We start from the raw sequence: 12,607 nt of genomic DNA, 5'->3' as shown, positions 1-12,607 counted from the left end.
AGAACCAACCAGATTCTTTAAAATATATGGAAGTAGTTTCTCCTCTCTAAAACAGTGTTAACAGCTTCCTTTATAGTAACACCAGGGAATTTAGATAAACAGTTTCTTGTCATCATCCCCATAAAATCAGTACAGCTCTATCAAGCATCATTATTTATGCTAATTGCTTAAGCTAATATCATGTGATTCTAAATGCTCTTTAATTAGAATAATTTCATAAAATTTAGCATATTTGTGCTTATAAGTTGGCAATGAATAATCATATGATTTTTTTTAAAACTTGAGCTAGAAACTGTAATTCTAGTTTGCTTGGCCTAACCAATACTTGTGTATTTCCACATGCTTTCACTCAGTAGTTTTGCTACTCTAAACCAGCAGTCTTTAATCCCATTGACAAAATATGTTAGACCAATAGCTCATGTGACTTTTTGCGTAAGCATGCACAAAAATTTGGTCAAAATTGAATGGTTTTTTTGTTGAATAACTTTGCACATGTGGCTTATATTTAGACCAAATTTGTAGGTTGTAAAGATCTATCAGTGTACCCAATTTGAAAAAAATCCATAAAAGTATGTTTTTTATCAAATACATTTTCCATACTTTTGGTGCAAAGAAACAATAGGAAGAAATTCAATCAAAATTAGAAATTTTATATATCATTTATTTGTTAATGGATTGCCTTGAAATTTGATATGTGAAGTAAGGATCCAGTAGAGCACATCTACTGAAAATATGCAATAGTTTGAATTACCAGAAAAATATCAGCCCATTCGTATCAGATGAGTAACAAGAATACTAATCTGATATGTTCAAATAAATCATTAATATGATTTGTACACAATATTTTCTAAAAAGTATGATTTTTGTATCTGTTACAAAATAATCTATTAAAATTATGCAGCTAATAAAATAATTCTAAAAATGGCACTGATGAAACAAATAAGACAGGAAATTACAAGTAAAATTAACATACCATGAGATAAATCATTTTTAAAGGTGACTTTGCTTTTATCTACAACATCCCAGAATGCAGGCCATCCACATCCAGAATGGTACTTGGTTTCTGATGAAAAGAGCTCTTCCCCACATACTACACAGGCATACTTTCCATTATCTTTCAGCTTATAGTACTTTCCAGTAAAAGCACTGTAGCATAAAAGAAAATATCATTTTCCATAATAACATATGACAACTATATACTATATATACACACGTGTCCTGTACAAATCAGTTACATTTAAACAGACATTAATTTTAGTAAAATTTATATAGAGGGTTACGTAGATTATATTAATGTTTTTGGATATACAAGTCATATGATAACCACAACTGGATGTGGATTCACAAAGATAAGGCTTCCACTCATATCTGCCATTGAACTGTCACATACCACAAGAAGTTGGAGAATGATATGGGTATTCATGCAGCATCTATGGATTTATGTGTGACTGGGGTGTTAAAACAAGTGCTGGGACAACATAATCATCTGCCATTGAACTGTCACATACCACAAGAAGTTGGAGAATGATATGGGTATTCATGCAGCATCTATGGATTTATGTGTGACTGGGGTGTTAAAACAAGTGCTGGGACAACATAATCCTTTTACATTCGTTGGATTATGCAAAATGCAGGTAGGAGTTGTATGCTTTGGACGTGACAACGTTTTGAAATAGAAACTATACTATAAAGCTATTGTCCAGATACATAGTCATCAGACAGAGCATGACCAGATGTGATGACTATGGACTATGACATGCTCAATGCTCTGTATACAAGGATTGCCAAATCACTAACCTTAACATTTTACTTACCTGAAAATGTATTTCCGATAGATACTCACTTCTTACACAGAAAGCTATCTTCCCTGTGCATCTGCCTTAGAGATTTGCATGCCAGTAACCTTTACGCAACTCCCACCTAAACTCAAGATATTTCTCAAAATTTGTGCTGCTGCGTAATGACATTATTATGCAGCAAAAGCCCTCCACCAATAGGAAGGTGACACAACTTCCCTGCATACTAGCTCCCTGTATGCTTTTGCATGTGTGATATTCATTCTTTGACAAGGTAAGGAATATTAAGTCACACTGGAAATGGGGAGAAAGGGTGGAATGTGAAGAGGTGAGAATCTATTGGAAATACATTTTCAGGTAAGGAAAATGTTGACTTCCAAGGCAATACATACCTCTTCACCCAGAAAGCCAGAATCCCATGTTGATATGGTGGAAGGACAAGTGCAAAAGTTACCTAGATGAGTACATACATGGGAGACCACATCTCATCTTTTCCACAGTATACTTTGGAAGGGAGGAATAATCAGAAAAGCTCCATGTGTCATGGGCAGAATAAGAATGTGGCCATCCAGGTACTTACCTCAACCGTCAGATTCTTGGACCAAACCAGCTGCGGGAAGAGTGCACATAATACATGCTATAGATTATATAATGTTAGTATGTTCACTGATTCAACAGATGAGTCATACACTGTAGGAGTAAGGCACGATTTACTGAGAAGTACTCATCTCAATTCAACTGAACTGTAGATGATTGCAGATATTCAGTGGGTTAACTCCAGTTCAAAACTAGGTGATATCAGGTATGTGTTTACCAGTCTGCAGTACAAGGAAGGTCCCAACTGTCTTCACCTCATGACCAGGAATCAGAAAGAAAAAGCAACTTCCATTCTGACAACCCAAGCAGGGCATGTGTGCAGACCCAGTACACAATCAACATCAGGCCATCCAGAAACATCCGAGTAATGGTAGGAAAGGGAATGCAAACATGGTTGGTCAACTTTGGTCCAAAACCAGGCATTATCAGAAATCTTTTTTCATGTCTGCAGTCGGAGGCAGATCCCATACACTGATCCAACACCAGACCACCCAGGAATCAACCTTTTGGAGGTGATAGGATGAGGGATGCTGGCATGTTATGAGTATAATTAGAAGAGAGGTGACCTGCACTACACTGACAGTGTCGCCACCTCCCTATCAATTGCCATTATTTGTTCATCCCCCAGTTATCAGGTCCCAAACTGAGAGGGTTCTCCATGGTCCACTACCCCAACAGCTAGGAACTGGTAAGTGGTAAGGGTCTTCCTTGCTCCACTTGAAAAAAAAGAGGAGAGGTATTTGCAGTGGGGAGAGAAAGAGAAAATGCCCAAATCCCAATTGGATGCCTGCCGGAAAGATCTTTTACTGGAGACAGTGCAACATGTGACCTTTTAAACATATTTTGAAAAACCAGCAAGCAGGCAGAGCCCTCCCTGGTGCTAGCTTTTTCCATGATAGTCCATGGAATAGGTGTGGTCTGGATCAGACAGTAGACAGATATCAGAATATACCCTGAGGATACCTCAAGTAATCTTGTGGAACACCCCATCTCAACAGTGGGCATATATGGAGCCAAGGCAGATGGTATGAATGCTTTCTGTTATCCTAGCTCGATGCAGAATTTGAGGCATAAGTGTACCCTGGGAGGTACCACTATCCACCTGACAGGAACCTGGAAGCAAATTCTATAAGCCACAGGGGAATGTACTCACCCATCTAAGGACAGTGGGTATATTTTAGGATGGCTAATGGAGGCAGGCAGTAGCCCCTGGAGACAAAACAACCAGACAATGAAGAGAGTGGGCAAGGTAGTTCACATGCTAGGCATGAATGAACTTGTCCAGTGGTAGTAAGTAACAAACAGCAAGAGAATGAGAAAGGTGACAAATCTGATGGACAAAATTTAGAATCTGCAAGCAACCACTTCTAAAGAGAAGAAGACCAAACAAAGAATGTGACAGACTTTACCATTAAATGCAGATGAAGATTTGTCCCTGGAGGAAGATGAATCCCAGTGAATGAAGAGTGGAAGACAGAAACCCCGAAAGTGAAATGTACAAGATAAATAGCAAAGAATGACTCGAACAGGGCAGAAAGTCTATCTGAGTCCTAATGAGCATAGAAGAGTGAAATAAAAGGATGGGAGGGAGGAAAAGGGTACAGATCTCATCCCCAAGTGGCTGAATACTGAGGGAGAAAGTACCGGACAGGATAAAGAAAAATAAGAGGACAATGGGAAGGTATGGGATAAGTTGCTAGCATAAAGAGGAGAACTGCAACCACAAGTGAGAAGAAACAAGAATATGTCTGAAGAAAAGATGGTAGAAGTTGCTTGAATGGGCACAGGTAAGAGCATGCAGGATAACACTGAGGTCCCAGTCAGACACGGGAACAGGGAAAGTGTGTGTATGGATAAAGAAGTATCTAGAAAAGATGAAGAGAAGGTGGAAGGAAACAGCTTACAGTATTGAGCATGTAATTTAGTGAAGACAAAGCCGCCCAATAATCAGCAAAGGTGGAAACAGCTGAATCCTGTAGAACAGCCAGGTAAAGGGAAGAGAGAGATGTCCAACAGTAGAACAATTAGGAGTAAAGTGGTGACAGATGGACCAACATCAAAAGCCATCCCCTCACACGGGTAAAAGGACAAGATAAAATGATGCCTAGAAAGGATTAGAAGATTGTAAAGTCTGGTTCCATGGACAAAGGACTGGACTAAACAAACATGAAGGTGGAAGGACAAGATCCATTAAGAAACAAAATGGCAGAGTTAAAATAATAGAGTGTATAATCAGTATGGGAAGAAGGAGTTGAGTTGACAGATGGCAGAAACTAAGGTTAAGCCAGCCAGAAAGGATTAGAAGATTGTACAGTCTGGTTCCATGGACAAAGGACTGGACTAAACAAACATGAAGGTGGAAGGACAAGATCCATTAAGAAACAAAATTGCAGAGTTAAAATAATAGAGTGTATAATCAGTATGGGAAGAGGGAGTTGAGTTGACAGATGGCAGAAACTAAGGTTAAGCCAGCCAGAGGGTACCGCCAAAAGGAACTGACAAGGAGTGTCTCTAGTCAAAGCCAGGACCCAAGGTAAAGACCAGAAAGGTGGATGAGCATTATGACAAGTAAAAGATCAGACCAGGCAGAAGACAGCAACAGCCAGGGCTAAGGGATGGAGAACAGATGATCCAAAGAGAGAAATCATGAAAGTGAGAGGGTTGGCCAGGCAACAATTAGTAAAGTTCTCAAGAAAGAACCACCAATGGAAACAGAGGCAGGAGATACATACTGTGAACAGAAAATGTTCCTGTCAGGAGAGGCAGTCTGCACCTGGTTATAGTACCCAGTATATGGCAAATGAGGAAACCAACTCATTAAGAATTGGCCCAAGAAGAAAATTTCAGAGTTCGCAAGCAAGAGATTCTGGATCAGATTATCCTATGGTGGTTAATTTAGAAAAAACCAAAATATTGGTGGAATGGAGTAGTAATAATAGTATCATTCCCAACAGTGTACTGGAACTTCAAGCACATGGATAAGGAGAGAAGACTTGTCGTGGAAGAGAAAAGCATAAGTAGACAGTTGTTGGTCCAGATTGGGAAGAGGTAATTGAACACCAATGCTGTCAGGAGATCAGTCCAACCATCCATACAAATAATAGAATGGAGGTAGGGACAAGAGAACCATTGAGGTTAAAGAATCTCATGATGGATCAATTGAGGAGGTGTATATGCATGTGACCGAAAGGGATAAGCAGTCCCCATGATGTCATGGTCACCAAACAAAACCTCACACTCAGAATGAGTAGGATAGGCAAAAATTCTAATGCAGAAAGGTCCAATGCTCACAAGCAGATGGGAGAGGGCTTGTCCCAGCTGAGAATGAGTTGAACAATACCCCCTCAGTAAATAAAATACTGACTGAGAGTGAGTAAGTGGTGACAAATACAGCCACAAAGAGACATTGGACACAGATGGGAGTGGAAGGAGAAAATTAAGAAAGAAGAAGGGTATGGAAGTGGAAAGAAAGTCCATGGGTAAAGAGTAGAAAAACCCATGTGGAAGAAAATGAGTGACCACAGGAGCTCAAACTGTGACAGCTGGGCACCCACAGAACCTGATATGATGGAAACATCACCAATGAGCTCAATGGGACTGATGTTAGGCAGAAGAGGAAGTTGGAAAACAAAAAGACAGGACTAAGGACAAAGAAGAAATACAATAATTGAAGGTAGGGTTGAGGACAATGTGGAAACAACATATGAAATCAAAGATTTATTATGGGCAACATCAGCCTGTGAGTCAATCAAATCAGGAATACGCCAGGGCAAAAAAAAGGGCTCAAAGAACAGAAAGAACTTGGGATAGAAGAGTACCCCTAAGCAACAATCTCCAAGAAAGAAGGGGAATGACCACAGTGTAGAAATGAAGGGAACAAGAATCACTCGCAAAATGCTCTGGGGCACAGTGGAGTGCCTAAGAGTACCTAGAGAGGGGAGGTAAATAAATGTGGTAAAAATGATTAGGGAAAGGCAAGAGTATTGGGTAGTGGAGGGTGAAACTGATGCCAAAAGTTCACCCCCCACCCAAAAAAAAAAGGACAAGGGCAATCTCAAACATGAGAATCTTGAAAAGAGATACAGAATGATTAAAATAGGGGAAGTAAGAACCAGATAAATGGAGAGGCTTGATGTCATGGAAACAGAAATGGTCCAGGAATGGTAAATGATTTGAGTTAAGGTTAGAATTAAGAAGTCGGGAACACCTGACGAAGGGACTGGAGCTGAAGCACCTGACAGCATAAGGGAATCCACTATCCTATCCACATCATCCCTAGGGAACACGCCTCCATAAGCCATCATTATTACACAACTTGTCACTTACACAAGTAGTAGAAGACAGTACATGAACTAGTGTTCATAGTGTGAAGAAAAAAAAATTAAGTTCCCCCAACATTGCAAATCTCATTGCAAAAACATGTCTGATGCGTTCAGTGCTGAGGAATTGAATGAAGCTCATGAGTGCAAAAGCATAGAGGGAGCTATTTTGCAAGGAGGTTGTGTCACTCTCCTATTGGTGGAGGGCTTTCACAGCATAATAACATCATTAGCACAAATCACAAGAAATCTTGTGAGTTTAGGTGGGAGTTGCCTAAAGGCTAGTGGAATGCAAATCTTTAAGGCAAAAGCATGAGAAAGATAGCTGTCTGTTTGCAGTGGTGTGTATCATTGCTTTGGAAATTTAAAGTCAACAAAAATTCTACAAACCAAGAGAGTAGCTTAAACCAGTGAGGGGCAAAGGAGTCACCCCCATTTCAAAACAAAATTTGGGGCCCAATTTCCTATTTTATGAAAGCTAAGTATTTTAAACAAACATATACACAAATTTGTGCAATTTAATGTTTAGAGTGCTTTCAAAGTGAAACAATCATGCAATCTTTCCTGAGACACATATAATTCTGTAAAGACCACAGAATCTTTCAGTGCACACTTCTGCAGTTGTGTCACAACTAATAGCCTGCTTGCAGATACACATTTACTGATTGTCAGTTAAACATTAATAATTGAGAAACATTTAATGAATTATGTCAATATACACTTCCTTCAATATTCATTGGAAATTCAAATGCTATATCAATCTTTCCTGTGATGCTCAATTATATCACAAATATTACTGCATACATAAAAAAAATTAAACAAACTCACAATAAATTCTCAAATGCCAGGCCATTTTTTTGTGGACACCATGGTGACTGAGATTTGGCAAGCCCTGTTTATATAAATATGATGTCCAGCAGTTTACATAAAGACTTGTAAAGTTTGTAAAGACTAAGCACATGCAATTTCTCACACTTAATTTGAATTTTTTTAATCTAATATTAACCACATCCAGTTTCTTATTTTGAAAAGTTTATAATAGTATTTACAATATTATTTCAAACTTAAAACAACTTTAAACACAATATAATTCATAAGGAAATGTAATAATATATAATATTTGCATTGAAATATTTAGATTAAACTAAGAAGAACAAAGTGTGGAAGAAAATTGTAAATAGTTTAAAATACCGTTCTGTGCCTCTTTCTTGGGTCACGTGGTACTGAAGATATGTAAGATGCTTCTTTAACTTTTCTTTTGTGCACTCATTTTTTGATGAATCAGGATGGCTAAAGCCATCTCTGCTACCATTCTGCATGATGTTACGTAACAAAATGTAGTTCAAAGCATCATCATACTTTTTTTCTATATCAAAAGTGCTAGTCAATGGTTCATTCTTACTTGTAAATCTAAAAGATAACACAAATACACATAATTTTATTAAAGTTGTTTCATGATTAAAGTTCCTTATCTTTATACTAAAATTACAATTAAAATGTTGAATGCTATCCATTATAGATACAACTTTCACTCACAGAAGTAGAGAATCTGAAACAACAAGCTAAATATGAGTAACACAGTTACAACTTACAAATCATGACAAAAGATCAAAAACATTTATCAATTATTTTTATATTCTATTCAAGTACACAAAATGTGATACTGATAATAAAATAGATTCATAAAATTACTGAAGGCTAGATAAGATAGTATTCATAGTTTTTTCTCTAATAATAATAAACAAATGTTATGAAAATACAAGGTAAAGAATAATTTGAGTATTATTCACACTTTATGTAAATAGTTTTGATGTGACTATACAACAAGTTTATGTACTTGAAAGGCCTTATATAATGCTGTGCAGTAAATAAAAGATCACAATACTGAATATGACTGATGCAAAGCAAATGCATCAAACTGTACTTCCTAAGGAAAGTACTTCTACATGTAGAAGGTCCACATAAAGGAGAAATGATCTAAAAAGAAAAGACTAATTTTCTTTGACTGTTTGTAACACTTAAAACAAAAACACCTATAAAAAGATTCTTACAAATATGGCTATTTGAATTATCAAGAGAGTTGAACTACCTAAGAAAACAATGTTGTATGCACTAGCTTCTAGTTCCACTTAATAATTTTATTACACGAGGCACAGTTTTAGTTTTCTGACTTTAAAATTTTGAATATCAGTTTAAATGTATGAACACAGAAAAAAAGGAATGTTACTAAAGGTCAGTTAGCACAAAGTCATCCCTTAATATTCTGTACAGTTAATATAATTACCAGCCTAAAACTAAAAATTAAAGTTTCTGGTAACTCTATTAACCCTATTTTTCCCTACCACTAAAGCAGAGTAAGGGTTTTCTGTTAAACCATATTTGGTTGGTTAAGTTTTGAAATGCCAAAACCAAAAACTTCTGCTGAATCACAAGGCCAAAAACATTATTAGAGTACGAAGTTCATGTGCAGACCTCTGCTATATGCTGAACTTACACTGATGGCTGACCTAACTGTTTGAAAACCTGCCATCCAACTCAAATTTATCACTAAATACATATCATTCTTTGCCTTTTCAAGTAATTCAGTGCAGTAATGTACACTTTTGAAATGTTGAATCCAACTCAGTTTGTTCATTAGATACATATTATTCATTGCTTTTCCAAGTAATTCCTTGCAGTAATATACGCTTTTCACATTGTTGAATTCAATACTATATTTACTTATTACGATATACACTGTAATTACTATGTTTTTAATTTTACGCATTGATAGTTTTGATGAAAATTTTTATTTAACACGGCTCTATTGTCTCCCACCCATGCAAGGCAGAGGACCAAACACAGTTACCCCCACATCAGCCCAAGTGCTGAGGCTCAGACACCCACTATTGGGCTCACCAGACACGGGTTCTCAGGTATCTGAATGATAAAATACTTGTGTTCTTACTCTGCACTACTGCATGCAGTACAGTCACCACTGCGAGAACAAACACATATTTCCCAGTGCTATATGGACCCCTAAGAGGCAGTCTGGCAGTCTTGATAATGAAACGGCCTTCATCTCCATCCAGGATGGTGTCGAACCCAGCTGCTAATTGTATATAGATCAATGAAGCACTCTAGCAAAAGCCAGAACAGATGGTTTTAATAAAATAACCATGAAAGCCCATCAGTCCAGTCACCAAAGGCTAACTTCAAATAAAAAGCCAATGATGCAAGAAAAGCTTTTATAAAGCAAGCCCAATTATACTAATTCTCTAATTTCTTTACAATCAATAAAATAAAAATTATGCTTTCTCTACATACAGCGCAGCTGAGGCCTTTAACAGGTAGGTCCTGATGCTAGTTTGGGCTTAACTGATGCAACATAATTCACCGCCTTCCACATCAAAGGGCCACCTTTACCCTCAAATCACTGATAATAAAATGGCCTCCATCTCTGAAGGCACAGTGAGCCACCCAGACCCACAGTAAAACAAGCTGGATTTTTACAGTTTGTGTAGTGTGTGCCCGGAAACAGCTATTAATATCTTGCCGCTGTGACCTCTTCCACTAATACACACAAAACCCACCATCCTGGGTGCTGTTGAACTCAGCCTGGCTGGTGGGAGAGCTTTCTCTCTAGAGGAATGCCAAATGATATGCCAAAGTTACTGGTAACTCTTTCTTTCTTTGCCCTTACAATATAATTATTCACTGACCAACCAAAATGATCACATTACCGTCCCAAAGACTCTTAAGAGAGTCACAGTTACTTCCGCCATTTACCTGCACTTGGTTTAATTTCTTCACTTTGACATTCATAGCACTGGGGAGACACCACATTGTGTAAGGACTATTACATACCCACTACACCTCTGGCCAGAGGAGAGGAGAAACAGCCGCTTTCCACTGCCTCCCAGTTCGCGGGAAGCCATTATTCTCTAGACAGTTCAAGACACTACCTTAATTCATTTTCAGTCTTGAAATATGCAAATAGGTGCTTTTAAAAATAACTGCAATATGTCCTAGGAGTATGCTAAAATAAATTTAATCACATATTTCTCTTTCTCCAGGCTCCAGGTCATGAGATGGTAGCCATGCTTAGTTTCTGGGTTTGAAAATATCTAAAACTGAGCAAATATAACTCATACTTCAAATTCATTATGCTACACTATGATATTATTAGTTTTGGGTTTGAATTGATCAATATGGAGAATGTGACAAACAGTACATCTGTATGTGAAAATAAACTTGTATGCATCAGGAAAGCAACTGGTGTTAAATTTTAACACACGCAATTAGTTTTTGTGATTATTTTAACAAGCATGAGTAGCCAAAACACAGCTAATATATTACTGTAGTACCACTATTAAATGAAAAAAAAGTTGGATAGGACAGAGATGACAAGAGATGATATTTTCAATTTACAAAACATTAAGTTTATCAGATATTAAAGACTCTTTAGTGTAGGTAGTATTATTAATTTATTTATTTTGTGTGTGTAATTCATTGATGTCGAGGCTATCAAAAATGTTGTGTTTCCAATCCACTGATGTTGACGCTATGGAGACTTCTAGAAGGCCTAAGTGATAGATGTATAACTGAAGGTGACTAGACGAGTGGAAAGAGAGAATAAAAGTAAAGTCACAGGAAAGAGAAGTTCGGTGAGAGAAAAGTTATAAAACGCATCGTTAACCATTGTAGGAGTGAAAGGCCTAACGGTTGATATGTTAGAGTGAGATTAATAGTTTGAAAGAGAAAAGAAGAATAATATGTCTTGTCAAAGGGTGTTCTAAGCTAATGGAACCTGCCTGTGCAGATGATTACTGAAAGTACAGGATACAACTGTGGTAACTCACGTGACAACGTAAGTGAATGGTATACAAATACTATTGCAATATATATATATAATAGAAAAATAGTTCAGCTTGTCAACTGAATTCTAAAGCAATTGGATTGGCCTAGGTAGACTTTTGACAAGAAGAAGAGAACAGTATAGTTTTAATATACGATTACGATCTCCATAGTGTAAAGGATTTTGTATATACGTTCAACTTGTTTCTAATATACATATTATTTTAATAACAAGTGGGGTGCATAGTGTTTGTTTATTGTTGATTTTTCACCAACAAGTCACAGACACCTACTGTAGAAGAATCCTTAGCCCAACACACCCATATACTTACTTTAATATATGCTACAATAAAAAGTTAGTTCCTGACACTTGGCAAGCCACAGCCAGGATTATACAGTGGCAAATGGCTGTAGAAGAAAACATGAACAACAGCAGAAATAAGTAGGCCTATGTAAGCTCAACTGTAGTTGTAGTGCAAAGAGTGTGGAGATTACAATTATGCTATATAATCATGTCAGGTGATTTTGATAAATGGGTAGAAAGAGGAAAGCATTTTGGGTTAAAAGAGAGTGAACAACAACAAGAACTAGAGAGAGAAGAGCATAGACAGAGAAGAGAGGAAGAAAGGCTTAAAGAAAAAAAAGAAACAGAAAGACTGAAAGAAGAAAATGAGAGAATAAGAGCATAAATTGAGAATACAAAACTCACCCAACTGAAGCAAGAAGGACCCAAGAATGACAATGGGGTCAGGGCCAGTTGACCCAAGTTGGGACAAGGGTGACTGGGCAGTCTGTTTCAGCCCACTTCTCACAGGAAAAGGCCTACAAGTACAGTACTGTGCAAAAGTGTTAGAAGAGAATATTTTGTCATTCTTTCCATTTTATGGGGCTATTTCTTCTATGCCATTAAAGAATGTAAATTTCAACCTTATGGTAATGCTTCATTGATCCCTGTTGACAAATAAATGAGCCAAGATGAGAATACTTATCATTCTTTAGAATTCTCATATACTTGTACCAAGGGCATGTCATAATGGTTCTGCTTGAATGAACATACTG

The 12,607-nt window shown here is 37.3% G+C and overlaps 1 protein-coding gene across 6 annotated transcripts in view; it reads right to left on the bottom strand.

Annotated features, from left to right (window-relative positions):
- The window catches only part of LOC106456852 (peptide methionine sulfoxide reductase MsrB-like), a 32,022-nt gene that overhangs the window by 9,289 nt on the left and 10,126 nt on the right, over window positions 1-12,607 (bottom strand). For all 6 annotated transcript variants that reach the window (XM_022382638.1, XM_022382637.1, XM_022382636.1 and 3 more), the window contains 2 exons: window positions 7,904-8,122; window positions 974-1,146 (listed from right to left, as the gene is read on the bottom strand). In XM_022382638.1, coding sequence (XP_022238346.1) covers window positions 974-1,146; window positions 7,904-8,031 — 301 coding nt within the window. In that variant the 5' untranslated portion in view covers window positions 8,032-8,122. The remainder of the gene's footprint in view (window positions 1-973; window positions 1,147-7,903; window positions 8,123-12,607) is intronic.

This window comes from Limulus polyphemus, unplaced genomic scaffold (genome assembly GCF_000517525.1).
Source record: "Limulus polyphemus unplaced genomic scaffold, Limulus_polyphemus-2.1.2 Scaffold264, whole genome shotgun sequence".
In the NCBI taxonomy this organism is placed as follows: Eukaryota; Metazoa; Arthropoda; class Merostomata; order Xiphosura; family Limulidae; genus Limulus; species Limulus polyphemus.
This window is presented reverse-complemented; position numbering and strand designations above follow the sequence as displayed.